At 45.1% G+C, this 24,311-nt stretch overlaps 1 protein-coding gene across 1 annotated transcript; it reads right to left on the bottom strand.

The window, feature by feature from the left end:
* Window positions 1–18,800: 18,800 nt before the first annotated feature.
* Window positions 18,801–19,844, bottom strand: LOC134910975 (uncharacterized protein K02A2.6-like). Its single transcript, XM_063919368.1, has one exon. The coding sequence runs from the start codon at window positions 19,842–19,844 to the stop codon at window positions 18,801–18,803; it is 1,044 nt and encodes a 347-aa protein (XP_063775438.1).
* Between the last annotated feature and the right edge of the window lie 4,467 nt (window positions 19,845–24,311).

Here is a 24,311-nt window from a genome sequence, read left to right as displayed (position 1 = left end):
GGAAAAATAGATTACACAAAGTAATAAAGATGTAAAAAACCCATACAGGAAAAAAAAAACCTTAGAGAGTGGGTCCCAGTCAAGGACCGCTGCAAAGATAGTCAGAATAATGAGCAGTTTTAACATTTAAAGGGAACACAGGGGGTAGTGGTAGAACTATGTAAGAAGATCATGTCTGCCTGGACCATAATGATCGAGTTGGCAACAGCCTTAATACTTGATTACAGAACCCAGAATACAGGAAGCAAATAACTGTGTCATAGGAAGTGAAGGAGAGAGGTAAAGGAAGGATAGGGGAGGAGTGAAAAGAAAGAAAGGGGAGGGGGAGAAGGTGATAGGGGAAGGGTAAAGAGGAACGGGGCGGAAAAACATAAAATAATAATGTAATACTGTGTGCAAAACATATAGATTATCAATATCTAATAGATAATACAGTAAACAATTACTTATGCATTGGAAGAAACAAGACAGAGGACTAAGCCACGTATATAGCACAAATGACCACAGGAGGAAGCCAACAGATCATGAACAAAACTGATGGTGGAAGCAGTAGATGTTTCCCATTTGTGATAGGTAACACTAGCTATAACACACCACCGCTGTGTACTAACTTAGGGGGTCATTCCGAGTTTATCGATAGCTGAAAATGTTCGCTGCACTGCGATTAAGGGAAAAACTGGCACTTCTGCGCATGCGGCGCAGTGCGCACGTGCGACGTACTTTCACAACGGCCGATGTATTTTTACAGAAGGTCTAGCGAAGCATTTCAGTCGCACTGCTGACTGCAGAGTGATTGACATGAAGGAGGCGTTTCTGGGTGTCAACTGACCGTTTTCAGGGAGTGTTCGAAAAAACGCAGGCGTGCCAGGAAAAACGCAGGCATGGCTGGCTGAACGCAGGGCATGTTTGTGACGTTAAAACCCGGAACTGAATGGTCTCAGGTGATCGCAAGCGCTGAGTAGGTCTGAAGCTACTCAGAAACTGCACAATGGGGGTAATTCCAAGTTGATCGTAGCAGAATTTTTGATAGCAATTGGGCAAAACCATGTGCACTGCAGGGGAGGCAGATATAACATGTGCAGAGAGAGTTAGATTTGGGTGTGGTGAGTTCAATCTGCAATCTAATTTGCAGTGTAAAAATAAAGCAGCCAGTATTTACCCTGCACAGAAACAAAATAACTAGAGATGTGCATCGGAAATTTTTCGGGTTTTGTGTTTTGGTTTTGGGTTCGGTTCCGAGGCCGTGTTTTGGGTTCGAACGCGTTTTGGCAAAACCTCACCGAATTTTTTTTGTCGGATTCGGGTGTGTTTTGGATTCGGGTGTTTTTTTCAAAAAACCCTAAAAAGCAGCTTAAATCATAGAATTTGGGGGTCATTTTGATCCCAAAGTATTATTAACCTCAATAACCATAATTTCCACTCATTTTCAGTCTATTCTGAACACCTCACACCTCACAATATTATTTTTAGTCCTAAAATTTGCACCGAGGTCGCTGGATGGCTAAGCTAAGCGACACAAGTGGTCGACACAAACACCTGGCCCATCTAGGAGTGGCACTGCAGTGTCACGCAGGATGGCCCTTCCAAAAAATACTCCCCAAACAGCACATGACGCAAAGAAGAAAAAAAAGAGGCGCAATGAGGCAGCTGTGTGAGTAAGCTAAGCGACCCTAGTGGCCGACACAAACACCTGGTCCATCTAGGAGTGTCACTGCAGTGTCACGCAGGATGGCCCTTCCAAAAAACACTCCCCAAACAGCACATGACGCAAAGAAGAAAAAAAGAGGCGCAATGAGGTAGCTGTGTGACTAAGCTCAGCGACCCAAGTGGCCGACACAAACACCTGGCCCATCTAGGAGTGGCACTGCAGTGTCACGCAGGATGGCCCTTCCAAAAAACACTCCCCAAACAGCACATGACGCAAAGAAAAATTAAAGAAAAAAGAGGTGCAAGATGGAATTGTCCTTGGGCCCTCCCACCCACCCTTATGTTGTATAAACAGGACATGCACACTTTAACCAACCCATCATTTCAGTGACAGGGTCTGCCACACGACTGTGACTGAAATGACGGGTTGGTTTGGACCCCCACCAAAAAAGAAGCAATTAATCTCTCCTTGCACAAACTGGCTCTACAGAGGTAAGATGTCCACCTCATCATCATCCTCCGATTCATCACCGTGTACATCCCCCTCCTCACAGATTATCAATTCGTCCCCACTGGAATCCACCATCTCAGCTCCCTGTGTACTTTGTGGAGGCAATTGCTGCTGGTCAATGTCTCCACGGAGGAATTGATTATAATTCATTTTAATGAACATCATCTTCTCCACATTTTCTGGAAGTAACCTCGTACGCCGATTGCTGACAAGGTGAGCGGCGGCACTAAACACTCTTTCGGAGTACACACTTGTGGGAGGGCAACTTAGGTAGAATAAAGCCAGTTTCTGCAAGGGCCTCCAAATTGCCTCTTTTTCCTGCCAGTATACGTACGGACTGTCTGATGTGCCTACTTGGATGCGGTCACTCATATAATCCTCCACCATTCTTTCAATGGAGAGAGAATCATATGCAGTGCCAGTAGACGACATGTCCGTAATCGTTGGCAGGTCCTTCAGTCCGGATCAGATGTCAGCATCAGCAGTCGCTCCAGACTGCCCTGCATCACCGCCAGCGGGTGGGCTCGGAATTCTGAGCCTTTTCCTCGCACCCCCAATTGCGGGAGAATGTGAAGGAGGAGCTGTTGACCGATCAAGTTCCACTTGACTTGATAATTTTCCCACCAGCAGGTCTTTGAACCCCTGCAGACTTGTGTCTGCCGGAAAGAGAGATCCAACGTAGGTTTTAAATCTAGGATCGAGCACGGTGGCCAAAATGTAGTGCTCTGATTTCAACAGATTGACCACCCTTGAATCCTTGTTAAGCGAATGAAGGGCTCCATCCACAAGTCCCACATGCCTAGCGGAATCGCTATGTCTTAGCTCCTCCTTCAATGTCTCCAGCTTCTTCTGCAAAAGCCTGATGAGGGGAATGACCTGACTCAGGCTGGCAGTGTCTGAACTGACTTCACGTGTGGCAAGTTCAAAAGGTTGCAGAACCTTGCACAACGTTGAAATCATTCTCCACTGCGCTTGAGACAGGTGCATTCCACCTCCTTTGCCTATATCATGGCCAGATGTATAGGCTTGAATGGCCTTTTGCTGCTCCTCCATCCTCTGAAGCATATAGAGGGTTGAATTCCACCTCGTTACCACTTCTTGCTTCAGATGATGGCAGGGCAGGTTCAGGCGTTTTTGGTGTTGCTCCAGTCTTCTGTACGTGGTGCCTGTACGCCGAAAGTGTCCCGCAATTCTTCTGGCCACCGACAGCATCTCTTGCACGCCCCTCTCGTTTTTTAAATAATTCTGCACCACCAAATTCAAGGTATGTGCAAAACATGGGACGTGCTGGAATTTGCCCAGATATAATGCACGCACAATATTGCTGGCGTTGTCCGATGCCACAAATCCACAGGAGAGTCCAATTGGGGTAAGCCATTCTGCGATGATCTTCCTCAGTTGCCGTAAGAGGTTTTCAGCTGTGTGCGTATTCTGGAAAGCAGTGATACAAAGCGTAGCCTGCCTAGGAACGAGTTGGCATTTGCGAGATGCTGCTACTGGTGCCGCCGCTGCTGTTCTTGCAGCGGGAGGCAATACATCTACCCAGTGGGCTGTCACAGTCATGTAGTCCTGAGTCTGCCCTGCTCCACTTGTCCACATGTCCGTGGTTAAGTGGACATTGGGTACAACTGCATTTTTTAGGACACTGGTGAGTATTTTTCTGAGGTCTGCGTACATTTTCGGTATCGCCTGCCTAGAGAATTGGAACCTAGATGGTATTTGGTACCTGGGACACAGTACCTCAATCAAGTCTATAGTTGGCTCTGAAGTAATGATGGATACCGGAACCACGTTTCTCACCGCCCAGGATGCCAAGGCCTCAGTTATCCGCTTTGCAGCAGGATGACTGCTGTGATATTTCATCTTCCTCGCAAAGGACTGTTGGACAGTCAATTGCTTGGTGGAAGTAGTAAAAGTGGTCTTACGACTTCCCCTCTGGGATGACCATCGACTCCCAGCAGCAACAACAGCAGCGCCAGCAGCAGTAGGCGTTACACTCAAGGATGCATCGGAGGAATCCCAGGCAGGAGAGGACTCGTCAGAATTGCCAGTGACATGGCCTGCAGGACTATTGGCATTCCTGGGGAAGGAGGAAATTGACACTGAGGGAGTTGGTGGGGTGGTTTGCGTGCGCTTGGTTACAAGAGGAAGGGATTTACTGGTCAGTGGACTGCTTCCGCTGTCGCCCAAAGTTTTTGAACTTGTCACTGACTTATGATGAATGCGCTGCAGGTGACGTATAAGGGAGGATGTTCCGAGGTGGTTAACGTCATTACCCCTACTTATTACAGCTTGACAAAGGCAACACACGGCTTGACACCTGTTATCCGCATTTCTGTTGAAATACTTCCACACCGAAGAGCTGATTTTTTTGGAATTTTCACCAGGCATGTCAATGGCCATATTCCTCCCACGGACAACAGGTGTCTCCCCAGGTGCCTGACTTAAACAAACCACCTCGCCATCAGAATCCTCCTTGTCAATTTCCTCCCCAGCGCCAGCAACACCCATATCCTCCTCATCCTGGTGTACTTCAACACTGACATCTTCAATCTGACTATCAGGAACTGGACTGCGGGTGCTCCTTCCAGCACTTGCAGGGGGCGTGCAAATGGTGGCAGGCGCATGCTCTTCACGTCCAGTGTTGGGAAAGTCAGGCATCGCAACCGACACAATTGGACTCTCCTTGTGGATTTGTGATTTCGAAGAACGCACAGTTCTTTGCTGTGCTTTTGCCAGCTTAAGTCTTTTCATTTTTCAAGCGAGAGGCTGAGTGCTTCCATCCTCATGTGTAGCTGAACCACTAGCCATGAACATAGGCCAGGGCCTCAGCCGTTCCTTGCCACTCCGTGTGGTAAATGGCATATTGGCAAGTTTACGCTTCTCCTCCGACGATTTTAATTTAGATTTTTGAGTCCTTTTTTTACTGATCTTTTGTGTTTTGGATTTTACATGCTCTGTACTATGACATTGGGCATCGGCCTTGGCAGACGACGTTGATGGAATTTCATCGTCTCGGCCATGACTAGTGGCAGCAGCTTCAGCACGAGGTGGAAGTGGATCTTGATCTTTCCCTATTTTTGGAACCTCAACATTTTTGTTCTCCATATTTTAATAGGCACAACTAAAAAGGCACCTCAGGTAAACTATGGAGATGGATGGATACTAGTATACTTATGGATGACGAGTGACTGACGACACAGAGGTAGCTACAGCCGTGGACTACCATACTGCGTCTGCTAGTATAGAGATGATAATTAATTATATAAAAAAAAAATATATATAACTACTGTAGGTATATATAATATAATGACGGACCTGGTGGACACTGTCAGCAGACTGCTAAACTACTAGTATGAAGAAGATAGAAAAAAAAAACCCACCACAGGTAGGTAGGTATACAATTATGGACGAGCACTGACGACACAGAGGTAGGTACAGCCGTGGCCTACCGTACTGCGTCTGCTAGTATAGATAATATACTAAATATATTACTACTGTAGGTATATAATATAATGACGGACCTGGTGGACACTGTCAGCAGACTCCTAAACTACTAGTATGAAGAAGATAGAAAAAAAAACCCCACCACAGGTAGGTAGGTATACAATTATGGACGAGCACTGACGACACAGAGATAGCCACAGCCGTGGACTACCGTACTGCGTCTGCTAGTATAGATAATATACTAAATATATTACTACTGTAGGTATATAATATAATGACGGACCTGGTGGACACTGTCAGCAGACTCCTAAACTACTAGTATGAAGAAGATAGAAAAAAACCCCCCACCACAGGTAGGTAGGTATACAATTATGGACGAGCACTGACGACACAGAGATAGCCACAGCCGTGGACTACCGTACTGCGTCTGCTAGTATAGATAATATACTAAATATATTACTACTGTAGGTATATAATATAATGACGGACCTGGTGGACACTGTCAGCAGACTCCTAAACTACTAGTATGAAGAAGATAGAAAAAAAAACCCCACCACAGGTAGGTAGGTATACAATTATGGACGAGCACTGACGACACAGAGATAGCCACAGCCGTGGACTACCGTACTGCGTCTGCTAGTATAGATAAGATACTAAATATATTACTACTGTAGGTATATAATATAATGACGGACCTGGTGGACACTGTCAGCAGACTCCTAAACTACTAGTATGAAGAAGATAGAAAAAAAAACCCCACCACAGGTAGGTAGGTATACAATTATGGACGAGCACTGACGACACAGAGATAGCCACAGCCGTGGACTACCGTACTGCGTCTGCTAGTATAGATAATATACTAAATATATTACTACTGTAGGTATATAATATAATGACGGACCAGGTGGACACTGTCAGCAGACTCCTAAACTACTAGTATGAAGAAGATAGAAAAAAAAACCCCACCACAGGTAGGTAGGTATACAATTATGGACGAGCACTGACGACACAGAGATATCCACAGCCGTGGACTACCGTACTGCGTCTGCTAATATAGAGATGATAAAGATGATAGAGATGAAAAAAAATATATATAACACTATTGTAGGTAAATATTTATATAATATAATGAATGACGGACCTGCTGGACACTGTCAGGAGAATGCGTTTATACTATAGAATAAAAAAAAAACACCACAGGAGTGTTTACCTTTTTCAGGCAGACAATATACTGGTGGTCACTGGCAGCAAAAGTGTGCACTGTACTCCTGCTATAACTGCACCCCAGTCTCCCCCACAATTCAGCTGTGTGAGCAGTGAGCACTCAGCACAGTCAGATATACATAGATGATATATCATGCAGCACACTGAGGCTGAGCACAGATACGGTATGTGACTGTGTATCGTTTTTTTTCAGGCAGAGAACGGATTATAAATAAAACTGGTGGTCACTATCAGCAAAACTCTGCACTGTACTGAGTACTCCTAATGCTCCCCAAAATTAGTAAATCAAGTGTCTCTCTAATCTATTCTAAACGGAGAGGACGCCAGCCACGTCCTCTCCCTATCAATCTCAATGCACGTGTGAAAATGGCGGCGACGCGCGGCTCCTTATATAGAATCCGAGTCTCGCGAGAATACGACAGCGGGATGATGACGTTCGGGCGCGCTCGGGTTAACCGAGCAAGGCGGGAGGATCCGAGTCTGCTCGGACCCGTGCAAAAAAGGCTGAAGTTCGGGGGGGTTCGGATTCCGAGGAACCGAACCCGCTCATCTCTAAAAATAACCCACCCAAATCTTACTCTCTCTACACATGTTATATCTGCCACCCCTGGAGTGCACATGGCTTTGCCCAATTGCTATCAAAAATCCTGCTGCGATCAACTGGAATTACCCCCAATATTTTTTTGTAGCCGCTCTGCGATCCTTTCGTTTGCACTTCTGCTAAGCTAAGATACACTCCCAGAGTGCGGCGGCTTAGCGTTTGCACGGCTGCTAAAAACAGCTAGCGAGCGATCAACTTGGAATGACCCCCTTAATTCCTAGTGAGAGGGAGGATCCTTAAAAACAGTAGTACAGAAAGTGAGTTAAATTAATGTGATCCCCCTCTGTCACTATTGTATTCACAACAGCTCTCAGTCAGCACTAGATGAGGAAAGGGGGAGAAGGCACAGTGTAGCAGCAGAAGCAGTGACTTCTATTTTCACACTCACCCCTCCTGGGATTCTGGAACTTGCTGGTGGGCACTCAGGTGGGGAGCACTAGTCACGGTCCAGCCAGTGACCAAGCCACTGCCTCTGACCACCCAGTGACTAGAAGCAGAAGAAGGGTGCACCAAGATGGCCGCTGTCTGCTGGGAGCCAGGCCAGACAGCAGCTGCACACTCTCCAGGACCAGGAGGGACGGCACCAGCATGAATTGGTAAGTGGTGGCCGCGTCAGCAAGGGTCCGTGGTATAGGAGAGGGCAACAGCGGGACTTGCAGGCAGCGCCCTGGGCTCCGGTGCCTCAGACCCCACCAATCCGGACGTCCCCACCAGGCACCTTAGGAAATTGAGGCCCCTGCATGGGAGGGATGGACAGACCACAACCCGTGGGTGTTTGTAGGCATACTCCCTCATTCCGCGGACCTGATCCGCCAGTGGCTAGGTGTAAGCGTTGAGCTAGGGGAGACTGTGTGGGGGCCCTGGAAGGGGATTATGTGCACTTTTATTCCCCCGGTGGGGCAGGAGCACAAGCAGCATACATCATCCTACCTCGGAATCAAGCCACGCCCCCCAGTTTTCTGATTATTATTACTACTTTTACATATCTGTACACAGGAAATATTAAATGTACATTTTTTAATTATTTTATTTATCTTTTTATTGTACATATTTTTTTCTGATTGATTTAAAACCACTCAATGCAAGGTTTAATTCACATGCACTATATGGGGTAAAGTTACTAAACTCCCAAATCCATTTGAGATTGCATTTCCATCCGAAAATGCATCTCATAAATTTACTAAACACAAAACATGGTAGAGTTTGTCCAACTTGTATTGAGAATGGCAGCCGCCATGACATGTTCGAACAAACAGACCATCAGCCAAACACAGTTGTTTCTTTCTTATACACCTTTGAATTAACCAAGGATTTGTATTTGCCTTTGCGGCCACAAACTACTCAAATCCGGCCACAAAAGGATGGAATTCGAACACAAATAGAACTTTCAAATAATATTTCTTTTGCCTAGCATCACTGACAACTCAATTATAATGCCTACAAAAGGGGACAAATCATCTGCATCATGTTCAGCTGATTTGCATCAGCTGCATCATGCATCAATGCAAAATGGCTGAGCAGTTTTGTTTTGGTGAATTCCTGGTGCTGTGGGATACATGAGTCACCAGGCTGGAAGAAACCAAAACTGTCCTAAAATGCATTGGTCGATGGCGAACCTGAATGCCTTGGTTGATGGCGAAGTCATACAGATGTTTTGGCGCAATAGTAACAACATTTTCCATCTGTATGACCATCTGTATGACCTTGTCAAACTGGACGTAGACCCTGAGAAAGCACGCTCATGCTCTGTCTCAGGCCTGCACAAACTCATGGCTGTGTTGCACTTTCTTGCTACTGGCAGCTTCCAGTCTCTCTCTGGCAGAGTGATAGGGGTCTCACAGTCCACCCTCTCCAGGTATCTGGCTCGGGCGCTGGACGCATTTCAGCCCCACATAGACGCCACTATCCTCTTCCCTACCCAGGAGTCACAGTGGCATGCAGTCAGGGTAGCCTGCTATCATGTTGCCAGAATTCCCAATGTTCTTGGCGTGATAGATTACAGACATTGGGCTGAGATCACCTAGTTACTGACAATGCATATATGTAAATGTAGCGCCCGGTGCTTATGACAGACAGCAGATGTGAAATTGGACACCAGCCATTTTGTGTTAACAGACTACATTTCCCAGACAGCCTTGGGTTTCAGAGGATATACAGAGTGACACACAGAGGCTGTCGGGGGCTGGGAAAACAGGGCATGGAGAGGGGGGAGTGGAGAATGGAATGCTTTTGTCCAGAGGAGTGGAGGAGGAGATGGGCAAGGAGAGAGAGAAGAAGGAGCCATGTTTTGGATATAGCTAAGATGGAGCCGAATAACTGCCTTGCCCCGGGTGACAGAAATACTAGTTTTGGCCCTGCTAAGGCTACTGGAAAGAGAGTTTGGAACATCAGAAGATGCCACTGACCTCCTTTACAAGTTAAGAAACACTTGCCGAGAGCCGGGGAAGAGATTGTCCAAATATCTATACTGCCTGGACAAGCTAATTTACCGCATTTTGGAAAAAGTGGGAATGACCCTTGAGACAGTTACTAAGGGGAGCACTCTCTTTAGACCCAGTTGCATTGAAGCTCCAGGAGACTCTACCAGAAAGCCAGCTCCTTCTTTCAACCAGCTAATCAATGAAGTCAAACAAGAGGAAGCTATAATTGAAGCTAGTGATCGTGTCATCCAGAAGATAAAGACTGTTAGCCTGAAACAGGAAACCAGTACAAAGAGGAGTTGCTGAAGATCCTTCAAGTGCAGAAGGAACAGATAGACCATGTGTTAGCCCTTCAGACAGCTAGAGAGGCCCCAAGGCCTCTGCATTCATCATCTCCAATACAACTAGAGAGTCAAGGTGACCCCAGAAGATGTTTTGAGTGCAGTAGGCCTGGACATATAGTGTCCAGCCAGATAGAATCAGAGGTCATCATATAAGAAATCCCCACAACCTTAACAGCCTTTGGGGAACAAGAAATAGGACCAGAAGACCACACTCTGGCCCCCTGAAGAAAGTTGCCTGCTACCTGGAATATGTTGCTGCCTGGCCTAGTCGGTCCAGCACCTCATGTGCCTGCCTTATTGAATGGACAAAAGTGTACGGCTCTACTGGATAGTGGTTCCCAGGTGTCCATTGTGTTCGAGAAGTAGTTTTGTGAGAATCTGTCTGATGTCAAGGTACACCCATTGTCTGGGCTGACCATCTGGGGCCTCAGTGAACAGAGCTATCCTTATCTTGAATACATCACAGTGGACCTCAAGTTCCCAAGAGATGTGGCTGGGATTGAAAAAGAAGTGCAAGTAGTCGCCCTTGTGTGTCCAGATCCAGAAGAAGAGCATAGAGATTTGCAAGTTATCATAGGAACCAATGGCCATTTGTTCAATACACTAGCCCAATGGTGCAGAGAGGAGGGTGGAAAAGAATATTACCAGAAGCTCACCATTCACCCTGTATGCGTGGCTGCCTATCAGGAAAAGGAGGCAGCAGAAGCTCAAAAAAAGAGTGTGTTGGTTGCAGACAGTTTCCAACTATGCTTTGAAGATACAGATGCCATGAAATCCAATCTGGACAGACAGACCAAAGAAATGTTAGAGAGGAGAGACATTTTCTCCTTAGGAGATTGGGTCCTATGGGCTGGCTAAAGGTGTCCAACATAAGATTTGTCTTTCTGATGAAAATCCTTTTCGAGAAAGGTCACGAAGATTAGCCCCTGCGGATTTGTAAGATGTAAGAAGTCATCTGAAAGGTCTACTGGAGAATGATGTTATTGAAAAATCAGAAAGTTCCTATGACTCTCCAATAGTGGTGGCCTGTAAGAAGAATGGTGATATCCGGATGTGTGTGGACTATCAAACTCTTAATAAGCGAATAGTGCCAGATCAGTACACGGTGCCTAAAGTTGATGAGGCACTTGACTGTCTGCAAGGCAGTAAATGGTACCTGTGCTAGACCTCAGGAGTGGGTACTACCAGATTCTGATGAGTCCGGAAGATGCTGAGAAGACAGCCTTCATCTGCCCTGAAGGGTTCTTTCAGTTCAAGAGAATGCCACAGGGGGTAAAAGGTGCACCAGCCACCTTTCAGAGGTGCATGGATGAGACAGTGGAGACATGAATTTCCGTGAAGTAATTGTGTATCTGGATGACTTGATCATTTTTGGGAGGACTCTACAAGAACATAACGAGAGATTGCTCAAAGTACGTGACCAATTGAATAGTAAAGGGCTGAAGCTATCTTTAGAAAAGTGTTGACTATGCCAGAAGCAAATCAAGTATGTTGGGCACATTGTCAGCAGAGAAGGGATCTCCACTGACCCAACTAAGGTAGAAGCAGTGGCAGAGTGGCCACGGCCCACAAAACTAAAATAATTTAGGTATTTTCTGGGATTCTGTGGGTACTACAGAAGATTTGTTCCAGGTTATTCTAAATTAGCCAAGCCTTTGACAGAATTAACCAAAGGGTACCCACCAGTGAATGAGCGGATGGCCCAACAAGAGAAGAAACACTTTCTCCATGTTAATGACCTATTTGAGGAAAGATGGACAGAAGAGTGTAAAACTGCATTCAAGAAGTTGAAGGAGAGCCTTACACAGTCTCCAATGCTCGCCTATGCGAACCCTAAACTTCCGTATGTTCTAACATAGTAACATAGTATCTGAGGTTGAAAAAAGACAATTGTCCATCGAGTTCAACCTATTTGTGGTCTCCTATGCATGATGATTTGACTAAAATTTCTGACTGATGCTGCTGTCAGCCGTTGCATTTTATCCCTATTTATAGTAACTATAATGCATGACTATGCACCATACCCCTGGATATCCTTATCCATTAGGAATTTATCTTGGTTTCAGGGCACGGTGGGCCCTGTCAAAGGTGATGTTATCATTGGGATCGTTGCCCAGGATCTCGTTGAAGATCTTCGTAAGGGCGTCGATCAGCCCCGTTGGAGGGACCTCTTCCGGTAGGCCCCGTACGCGGATATTGTTTCGCCTCCCTCTGTTGTCCAAATCTGTCAACCGCAGCTGTAGGGAGCGGATCTCCGATGATTGGGTTTCGATAACGGTCGTCAGTGATTGCAGGAATGTATCTGAGGAGGTTTGGTGATCTTCCAGGCTCGATACTAGTTCAGATATGTGTGTAATGTCCTGTCTCATGGCAGCTAGTTCGCGTCTCACCGTATCTTGTAAATCTTGTTTAGTGGGTAGGGTCTTCATGTAAGCCAATATGTCTTGTAGATCCTTGCTACCCGATGAAAGAGCTTGCAGTGCATCCGCGTTTAGGGGAGATGGGTGAGGGGCTGGTGAAAGAGATGGGGGAGTTGCTGCAGGGGGGTTATCAGTTGGAGCGGGAGAGGTAGGTTGTAGAAAAGGCCACATTGCAGATTGCGACATGTTCCCCCGGAGAGTTGGTTTGCCTGTCTTTTGAGAAGATTTCTTATTCTTGGGCATCGCTTAAGTAGTCTAATTTCCCTGTGTCGAGTTGACGAGGTAACGCTTGATCACATGTTCAACAGGAGAGTGCCTTCAGCGGTATGGCTCCCCGTGGGTTGGCTTCAGCAGCACATTACGGCATTAATGGCCGCGGCAGCTGGTTCAGGCGCATATCTTATAACGTCATAGGCTCTGAAATATCGAGATGGGACCATGTAATTTCTTTTATGTAAGTAGAGATATTTTCTACCATTAAATTATCTCAGGTTAGCCACTAGGGGGAGTCCTTGGCTGGGGTTTTGCTATGGAGCCTGTGGTTTGATGAGCCCTGATGTCTGCCGGGCAATGTGTCCGAAGGGAGTCCCTGGACGAGAACCAGGCCGCAGCCTGCAGGAAGGGGGTGGGGGTCTCCTCTAGCTCCAAGAATCCGACCCCAGAAGCAGAGGTGTGACTAAACCCCCCCCAGCAGGTAAGCAGGAGTGAGGTGGTGGAGAGAGAGTGTGTACTCTCGCTTATCCGGCGGGGCCGCAAGGCAGCGATCTCCGGCTAGAGCAGGTGCCCGGGGGTGCAGCGGGTCCCGAGGCCCGCGCGGCGTGCGGCAGGAGGTGATGACGCGTCTCCTCCTAATGATGGTCCGGCGGCCTGGCGGTCCGGGCGGGTGAGGCCTACGCGTCTCGGAGCTGCGAGCGGGAGGCGGCGGGTCAGTGTGAGCGGCCGGGGTGACGACCGCAGGGCTGGCTCCGGCTATGGAGCACTAGGAATTTATCTAACCCATTCTTAAAGGTGTTGACAGATTCGGCCATTACAACTCCCTCAGGCAGGGAATTCCAAACACGTATTGTCCTTACCGTGAAAAAGCCTTTACGCCGTATTGTGCGGAATCTCCTCTCCCCTAACCTGAGTGAGTGTCCACGAGTCCTCTGTGTTGATCTAACCAAAAACAGGTCCCGCGCAAGCTCTGTGTATTGTCCCCTTATATATTTGTAGATGTTGATCATATCCACTCTTAGTCTCCGCTTTTCCAATGTAAACATGCCTAGTCTTTCAAGCCTTTCCTTGTATTCCATCGTCTCCATGCCCTTAATTAGTTTGGTCACCCTCCTCTGAACCTTTTCTAGCTCCAGGATATCCTTTTTGTAGTACGGTGCCCAGAATTGTACACAGTATTCAAGGTGTGACCTCACTAGTGATTTATATAACGGGAGTATAATACTCTCGTCCCTAGCATCAATACCCCGTTTTATGCATGCTAATATCTTATTAGCCTTCTTTGGTGCAGTCCTACTTTGGGTACTACTGCTTAGTTTGCTATCTATGAGGACACCTAAGTACTTTTCCAGTACAGAATCCCCTAATTTTACCCCATTTAGTAGGTAGGTTTTTGTTCATGTTACCACAGTGCATTACCTTACACTTGTCTGTGTTGAAGCGCATTCTCCATTTGGCTGCCCATGCTTCTAATTTAACTAAGTCGTTCTGAAGAGACTCGGCATCCTCCTCTGTATTTATAGCCTTACACAATTTGGTATCATCTGCAAAAATTGACACCATGCTTTCTAGACCTTCTGTTAGGTCGTTAATGAAAATATTGAACAATAGCGGTCCTAATACTGAGCCTTGCGGCACACCACTTAGCACTTCAGTCCAAGTTGAAAAAGATCCATTAACCACAACGCGCTGCTCTCTATTATCTAACCAGTTTTTGACCCAAGTGCATATTGTGCTTCCTAGCCCTGATTCTTGTAGCTTGTAGATAAGTCTCATGTGTGGTACAGTATCGAACGCTTTGGCAAAGTCTAAAAAGATTACATCCACGTCTTTACCCTGATCTAGGTTTGAGCTTACTGTTTCATGAAAGCCAAGTAAGTTGGTTTGACAGGATCTGTCCTTCATAAACCCATGTTGATTCCTTTTAATGACCTTATTGACTTCAAGGAACTTCTGAATACTATCTCTTAGAATACCTTCCAATACTTTCCCCACTATAGATGTAAGACTAACTGGTCTATAATTACCTGGTTCAGCTTTACTTCCCTTTTTGAATATAGGCACTACTTCCGCTATACGCCAGTCTTTGGGAACCATACCTGATATAACTGAATCCTTAAAGATCAAAGATAGCGGTTTTGCCAGTTCAGAGTGAAGCTCCATTAGAACCCTTGGGTGAATACCATCGGGCCCTGGTGATTTAAATGTTTTAATCGGTCACAGACTACTTCCTCACTTAAATAAGTACCTATCAGTGGGATATTCTCATTATTGAGATTGTGTGTCAGTCCCTGAATTGGGTCCTCTCTAGTGAATACTGTTGAAAAAAACTCATTTAGTGTGTCCGCTATGTCATTATCATTTTTGCTTAAGACTCCCAGCTTGTCTTTTAAAGGTTCTATACTCTCCTTCTTTAATCTCTTGCTATTAATGTATTTAAAGAGTTTTTGGGGATTCGCTTTGCTTTCCTTTGCTACTAGTTTTTCAGTTTCTACTTTAGCCGCTCTTATTTCCTTTTTTGCAAATTTTGTTACATTCCTTATAGTCTCCATGTAGATGCATCATTTGACGTACTCAGAGGAGTACTTTACTAAAAACAAGAGGGCCAGATGAGGCCTGTGCACTATTTGAGCCAAGGCCTATCACCCAGCGAAAAGAATTACCCTGACCACAAGCTGGAATTCTTGGCAATAAAACGGGGCATTGTTGACCGTCTGCATGATTATTTGTATGGTGCTACATTTGAAGTCCATACTGATAACAATCCATTGACATACATCCAGACTACAGCAAAGTTGGTTGCCACAGGACAGATTGATGTATAGCAAATGGAACACTATTTATCATAAGTGTGATGGAATGACACTTTCCTGTATCACTGTAGCTTTTTATAGATATAATTGTTGCTAAATGCAACATACACACTGGGACAAAGTTCAAATGACCGCTGTATGCAACAAAGGATTGTAATATTACCTCTCCTAGAGGGCTGGTAGACCCGAGCGTCCTCGGGTGAGTCCAAAGTTTGCCCAATAAAGTGATGCTGGAGGGTAAATTAATTATATATCCTTTTGTAATTGCTCCTGCTGTCGTTAAATTCAAGTTCTCCGAGCGTGCACCACTTGCTGCAGGTAGAGAAGTGGACCAGGTGTGCAGTGAAGGAGACCGCTCCAAGGTATAGCTGTAAGCGGGTAACCTGTTTAGACCGCAGATGACAATGGACAGGTGTGTACCGGATCACGAAGGACCCTGACAGTCCAGCCGTAAGTGGATCCCCTCCTGAGGTGTCCGCGGCAATTAACCCGACGGTGGGAGCACAGTGGATCGGACGGTGGCAGCTATGGGAAGCCCATCTTTGAAAAAGTCACGGGTCACGTGATGAAACGCATCAGGACTCCTCCCTCTTTCCCTTATACCAACTACACACCTTGGGACACGGTATTACTGCAACCCTCGGCTATATAGCAGTGGACGATACTAAATAGATGGTTGGCGAATTGGTTCCGAGATTGAACAATACCCCACACCAGCCTCTCTCCCTCTGGACGATCCACGGATGGAGCACATCCAGTGAACATAAGAGGACACCTGTGTGCAGTGGGCTTCCCATAGCGGCCACCGTCCGATCCACTGTGCTCCCGCCGTCGGGTTAATTGCCGCGGACACCTCAGGAGGGGATCCACTTACGGCTGGACTGTCAGGGTCCTTTGTGATCCGGTACACACCTGTCCATTGTCATCTGCGGTCTAAACAGGTTACCTGCTTACAGCTATACCATGGAGCGGTTTCCTTCCCTGCACACCTGGTCCACTTCTCCACCTGCAGCGAGCGGTGCTCGCTCGGAGAACTTGAATTTACCGACAGCGGGAGCAATTACAAAAGGATACATCATTAATTTACCCTCCAGCATCACTTTATTGGGCAGACTTTGGACTCACCCGAGGACGCTCGGGTCTACCAGCCCTCTAGGAGAGGTAATATTACAATCCTTTGTTGCATACAGCGGTCATTTGAACTTTGTCCCAGTGTGTATGTTGCATTTAGCAACAATTATATCTATAAAAAGCTACAGTGATACAGGAAAGTGTCATTCCATCACACTTATGATAAAGTGTTTCATTTGCTATACATCAATCTGTTATCATTGATTGTTCATCAGCTATTTAATCAGTGATACATTGTCTATATTCTTTATATTTGTTTATACCTGCGATTTATCACTTTAGTTAGTTGGTCTCTGAGTGAGGAAAGGGATAGAGAAAATATTCTATTTATTAGTTTGTTTTATACCAAGTGTTTTTTATATTTCTCAATTGTGTATTAAACCCTCTATTTTAAAAATCCTTTTTATTGATTCCTTTGGTTGTAATAGCATTAAGGGCATTATGATGTCATAATGAAATGAGCGCCTCTATTTATTCCTTTATGGGCACTTAGGTGTTGAGAAAACAAGCGGGTTGATTGCTGATCCGTTCTATTGGCCAAAGATGGAGACTGATATTGAAAAATATTGCAGACATTGTGGGACTTGCATTCTGCGTAAAACACTGCCCAAAAGAGCCGCACCATTGAAAAACATTTTGAGTGATGGGCCACTAGAGCTGGTGTGTATTGATTTCCTTTCTGCAGACCCAGATGAAAGCAACACTGCACATATTCTGGTTGTGATGGATCATTTCACTCGGTATGCCCAGGTGTACCCAGCCAACGATCAAAGAGCCACAACTGTTGCCAAGGTTCTATGGGAGAAATTATTTGTGCACCATGGACTTCCTGCTCGGATCCATTCTGATCAAGGAAGAGATTTTGAGAGTCGGCTGATAAAAGAGATCTGCGAATTGTGTGGGATTCAGAGGTCCAGGACCACACCATTCCAACCGCAAAGGGACCCACAGCCAGAGAGATTCAATCGAAATCTTCTTAACATGATGGGCACCTTGGGCACTGTCAGGAAGGCACACTGTAGTAGGCACATTAGTCAGTTAGTACATGCTGCACAAAAAAATTAGTCAACTGGATACTCACCATACCTCCTTATGTTTGGAAGAGAAGCCCGACTGTCTGTAGACATTTGTTTTGGAATAATGGAGGTTTCCCACTCGGGGGAAACACATTTACAGTATGTGCAGAGACTGCAAGAAGAACTGAGACAGGCTCACAGGTTGGCTCAAGATGTGTTAAATCTGTTACTTATATTTCAATAAGAGTATTTAATGTAACCAGGACACAGGTAGTGTTGCATGCTTCTTTACTGGAGAAGAACAGGAAACTAAAAGAACATAGAAAATAGATTCATACACCAACTAATACAAATACAAAATAAGATCCGTTGTAACCTTCGACCAGAACACATATACAGCAATGGGAACTATATACACCACACTCCTCCCAACTTAGATAAATGCAGAAATTAAAATGTTAGCACTAAGCAATGTATATGTTACCCCAGAAGGCTACAAATCAAGCCTTTGAGGTTCCTTACAAACTCTGTCTGGATACCGATGTTTAACTCCCAGCGTGACTGGCTGCTCTACAGAAATCACGCTAGAAGGTTCAGGATCAGTTGTTTCTAAGGGAACCTCATGCTCAGGTGACTCCATAACAGGTTTGGGAGCAGTCTCTGTATCTGACCCAGAGGGGTACATTTCCTCCACAGTGTCAGGAACAGTCTCTGTATCAGTTCCAGAGGGGTATACATAAACCCCCACATCACTGGCTTGACTATGTCCAGCTGTCGATGTACAGTCAGTTTGCCTCCCAGACTCAATGATTTGATCAATGTGGCGACACCACAATTCTCCTCCAACTTCAATCACATACATCAGAGGGCCGGATTTGGAAGAAACTATTCCCGGTTGCCATTTGTCTCCTCTATAATCACGGACCAGAACCTCTTGGCCAATGTGGAAGAACTGAGTAGGTTTCTGATAAACTGATTGAAACTATGTACCTTCCGCTTTACATCCGGTTTTATCAAGTCCCACTGAGACCGTAAGTTCCGTTGCATAAATAGCACTGCAGAAGGCTGACTGGTAGTGGAGTGCTCAGTCCTACAATATATAACAAGAAGTTGTCAATCTTGCGTTGCAAAGGTAGATGTTCATGTTGCATGGACTTGATAGCTTTTTTGAATGTTTGGACAAATCTCTCAGCCAAACCGTTAGTGGCTGGATGGTGTGGAGCTGATGTAAAATGTTTAATTCCATTGTCTTGCATGAACTTTTTGAATTCCATGGACACAAACTGTGGCCCATTGTCACTGCACACTTGCTCCGGTAGACCATTTCTAGCAAAGATGGTTCGCAGCAGAGCAATTGTTTTCTCAGAAGTAGTGGATTTCATCTTTATTACCTCTGGATATTTTGAATGAGCGTCCACTGCAATAAGAAACATACAATCCATGAATGGACCAGCAAAGTCAATATGTACCCGCTGCCATGGAGATGAAGGCCATTCCCAGGGGTGTAACGGGGCTAAAGATGGTGCATTTTGAACTCTTTGACATCCTTCACACCCTTTTGTCAAAGTTTCAATTTGACCATCGATTCCTGGCCACCACACATAGCTTCTAGCAAGATTCTTCATTTTTACTGTGCCTAGGTGACCCTCATGCAAATTTTCCAAAACTCTGTTTTGCAGTTTAGGTGGTATTACCACTCGTGACCCACACAATAGAGTTCCTTGACAGACAAAAAGCTGATCTCTCCTGCCCGAAAACCCGTAATATTGAGCATCACCATGTTTAGGCCAACCTTTGAGAGTTAAGTCCATTACTTTTGATAGTACCGGGTCTTTCCTTGTTTCTCGATTGATCGTGGCATTGGTAATAGGTAGCTGTTCCATCAACATATTGTGATACACTTCCAGGGGGTCTCCATCACTGTACTCCTCACTTTGGGGCAAGGGAGAACGCGACAGACCATCAGCATTGCCATGTAGTTTTGTTCCTTTAAACTCGATGTCATATGTATGAGCACCCAGGAATAATGACCAACGTTGAAGCCGAGCTGCAGTCATGGCAGGGACTCCCTTGTGGGGGTTAAAAATTGATACCAGTGGTTGATGATCCGTAATTAATGTAAACCTTTGCCCATACAAAAATTTATGAAATTTCTTCACTCCCCATACTAAACTTAAGGCCTCTCGGTCAATTTGCGCATAATTCTTCTCTGCCACTGTCAAAGACCGTGAAGCAAACGCTATTGGCTTCTCGCTACCATCTCTCAGTTGATGTGATAACACTGCTCCAATGCCGTACGGTGACGCATAACACGCCAGCCTGATGGGTAGTTTCGGATCAAAATGAGTAAGGACTTTATCAGATGTAATCAATCTTTTTGTTTCTGAGAATGCTTTCTCACAGTCTTTTGTCCACTTCCATCGTGCATTTTTCTGTAGTAGGGCATTTAGCGGGTGTATTACTGTGGAGAGGTCTGGTAAGAACTTGTGATAATAATTAATAGAGATGAGCGGGTTCGGTTTCTTTGAATCCGAACCCGCACGAACTTCACTTTTTTTTTCACGGGTCCGAGCGACTCGGATCTTCCCGCCTTGCTCGGTTAACCCAAGCGCGCCCGAACGTCATCATGACGCTGTCGGATTCTCGCGAGACTCGGATTCTATATAAGGAGCCGCGCGTCGCCGCCATTTTCACACGTGCATTGAGATTGATAGGGAGAGGACGTGGCTGGCGTCCTCTCCATTAGAATAGATTAGAAGAGAGAGAGAGAGAGAGAGATTGTGCAGACAGAGTTTACCACAGTGACCAGTGCAGTTGTTGTTAAGTTAACTTTTATTTAATATATCCGTTCTCTGCTATATCCGTTCTCTGCCTGAAAAAAACGATACACAGCAGTCACACAGTGTGACTCAGTCTGTGTGCACTCAGCTCAGCCCAGTGTGCTGCACATCAATGTATAAAAGCTTATAATAATTGTGGGGGAGACTGGGGAGCACTGCAGGTTGTTATAGCAGGAGCCAGGAGTACATAATATTATATTAATTTAAAATTAAACAGTGCACACTTTTGCTGCAGGAGTGCCACTGCCAGTGTGACTAGTGGTGACCAGTGCCTGACCACCAGTATAGTAGTATATTGTTGTATACTATCTCTTTATCAACCAGTCTATATTAGCAGCAGACACAGTACAGTGCGGTAGTTCACGGCTGTGGCTACCTCTGTGTCGGCAGTCGGCACTCGGCAGGCAGTCCGTCCATCCATAATTGTATAATTATATACCACCTAACCGTGGTATTTTTTTTTCTTTCTTTATACCGTCGTCATAGTCATACTAGTTGTTACGAGTATACTACTATCTCTTTATCAACCAGTGTACAGTGCGGTAGTTCACGGCTGTGGCTACCTCTGTGTCGGAACTCGGCAGGCAGTCCGTCCATCCATAATTGTATTATTATAATATATACCACCTAACCGTGGTTTTTTTTTCATTCTTTATACCGTCATAGTGTCATACTAGTTGTTACGAGTATACTACTATCTCTTTATCAACCAGTGTACAGTGCGGTAGTTCACGGCTGTGGCTACCTCTGTGTCGGCAGTCGGCAGGCAGTCCGTCCATCCATAATTGTATTATAATATATACCACCTAACCGTGGTTTTTTTTTCATTCTTTATACCGTCATAGTGTCATACTAGTTGTTACGAGTATACTACTATCTCTTTATCAACCAGTGTACAGTGCGGTAGTTCACGGCTGTGGCTACCTCTGTGTCGGCAGTCGGCAGGCAGTCCGTCCATCCATAATTGTATTATAATATATACCACCTAACCGTGGTTTTTTTTTCATTCTTTATACCGTCATAGTCAGTCATACTAGTTGTTACGAGTATACTACTATCTCTTTATCAACCAGTGTACAGTGCAGTAGTTCACGGCTGTGGCTACCTCTGTGTCGGCACTCGGCAGGCAGTCCGTCCATCCATAATTGTATTATAATATATACCACCTAACCGTGGTTTTTTTTTCATTCTTTATACCGTCATAGTGTCATACTAGTTGTTACGAGTATACTACTATCTCTTTATCAACCAGTGTACAGTGCGGTAGTTCACGGCTGTGGCTACCTCTGTGTCGGCAGTCGGCAGGCAGTCCGTCCATCCATAATTGTATTATAATATATACCACCTAACCGTGGTTTTTTTTTCATTCTTTATACCGTCATAGTCAGTCATACTAGTTGTTACGAGTATACTACTATCTCTTTATCAACCAGTGTACAGTGCGGTAGTTCACGGCTGTGGCTACCTCTGTGTCGGCAGTCGGCAGGCAGTCCGTCCATCCATAATTGTATTATAATATATACCACCTAACCGTGGTTTTTTTTTCATTCTTTATACCGTCATAGTCAGTCATACTAGTTGTTACGAGTATACTACTATCTCTTTATCAACCAGTGTACAGTGCGGTAGTTCACGGCTGTGGCTACCTCTGTGTCGGAACTCGGCAGGCAGTCCGTCCATCCATAATTGTATTACAATATATACCACCTAACCGTGGTTTTTTTTTCATTCTTTATACCGTCATAGTCAGTCATACTAGTTGTTACGAGTATACTACTATCTCTTTATCAACCAGTGTACAGTGCGGTAGTTCACGGCTGTGGCTACCTCTGTGTCGGAACTCGGCAGGCAGTCCATCCATCCATAATTGTATTATTATAATATATACCACCTAACCGTGGTTTTTTTTTCATTCTTTATACCGTCATAGTGTCATACTAGTTGTTACGAGTATACTACTATCTCTTTATCAACCAGTGTACAGTGCGGTAGTTCACGGCTGTGGCTACCTCTGTGTCGGCAGTCGGCAGGCAGTCCGTCCATCCATAATTGTATTATAATATATACCACCTAACCGTGGTTTTTTTTTCATTCTTTATACCGTCATAGTCAGTCATACTAGTTGTTACGAGTATACTACTATCTCTTTATCAACCAGTGTACAGTGCGGTAGTTCACGGCTGTGGCTACCTCTGTGTCGGAACTCGGCAGGCAGTCCGTCCATCCATAATTGTATTACAATATATACCACCTAACCGTGGTTTTTTTTTCATTCTTTATACCGTCATAGTCAGTCATACTAGTTGTTACGAGTATACTACTATCTCTTTATCAACCAGTGTACAGTGCGGTAGTTCACGGCTGTGGCTACCTCTGTGTCGGAACTCGGCAGGCAGTCCGTCCATCCATAATTGTATTATTATAATATATACCACCTAACCGTGGTTTTTTTTTCATTCTTTATACCGTCATAGTCAGTCATACTAGTTGTTACGAGTATACTACTATCTCTTTATCAACCAGTGTACAGTGCGGTAGTTCACGGCTGTGGCTACCTCTGTGTCGGAACTCGGCAGGCAGTCCGTCCATCCATAATTGTATTACAATATATACCACCTAACCGTGGTTTTTTTTTCATTCTTTATACCGTCATAGTCAGTCATACTAGTTGTTACGAGTATACTACTATCTCTTTATCAACCAGTGTACAGTGCGGTAGTTCACGGCTGTGGCTACCTCTGTGTCGGAACTCGGCAGGCAGTCCGTCCATCCATAATTGTATTACAATATATACCACCTAACCGTGGTTTTTTTTTCATTCTTTATACCGTCATAGTCAGTCATACTAGTTGTTACGAGTATACTACTATCTCTTTATCAACCAGTGTACAGTGCGGTAGTTCACGGCTGTGGCTACCTCTGTGTCGGAACTCGGCAGGCAGTCCGTCCATCCATAATTGTATTATAATATATACCACCTAACCGTGGTTTTTTTTTCATTCTTTATACCGTCATAGTCAGTCATACTAGTTGTTACGAGTATACTACTATCTCTTTATCAACCAGTGTACAGTGCGGTAGTTCACGGCTGTGGCTACCTCTGTGTCGGAACTCGGCAGGCAGTCCGTCCATCCATAATTGTATTACAATATATACCACCTAACCGTGGTTTTTTTTTCATTCTTTATACCGTCATAGTCAGTCATACTAGTTGTTACGAGTATACTACTATCTCTTTATCAACCAGTGTACAGTGCGGTAGTTCACGGCTGTGGCTACCTCTGTGTCGGAACTCGGCAGGCAGTCCGTCCATCCATAATTGTATTACAATATATACCACCTAACCGTGGTTTTTTTTTCATTCTTTATACCGTCATAGTCAGTCATACTAGTTGTTACGAGTATACTACTATCTCTTTATCAACCAGTGTACAGTGCGGTAGTTCACGGCTGTGGCTACCTCTGTGTCGGCACTCGGCAGGCAGTCCGTCCATCCATAATTGTATTACAATATATACCACCTAACCGTGGTTTTTTTATACCACCTAACCGTGGCAGTCCGTCCATAATTGTATACTAGTATCCAATCCATCCATCTCCATTGTTTACCTGAGGTGCCTTTTAGTTCTGCCTATAAAATATGGAGAACAAAAAAGTTGAGGTTCCAAAATTAGGGAAAGATCA

The sequence above is a fragment of the Pseudophryne corroboree genome, chromosome 4 (assembly GCF_028390025.1).
Source record: "Pseudophryne corroboree isolate aPseCor3 chromosome 4, aPseCor3.hap2, whole genome shotgun sequence".
Lineage (NCBI taxonomy): Eukaryota > Metazoa > Chordata > Amphibia > Anura > Myobatrachidae > Pseudophryne > Pseudophryne corroboree.
This window is presented reverse-complemented; position numbering and strand designations above follow the sequence as displayed.

Coding starts and splice junctions, on each gene's coding strand:
- LOC134910975 (XM_063919368.1), bottom strand. CDS start 19,844: ATGACTGCAGCTCGGCTTCAACGTTGGTCATTATTCCTGGGTGCTCAT.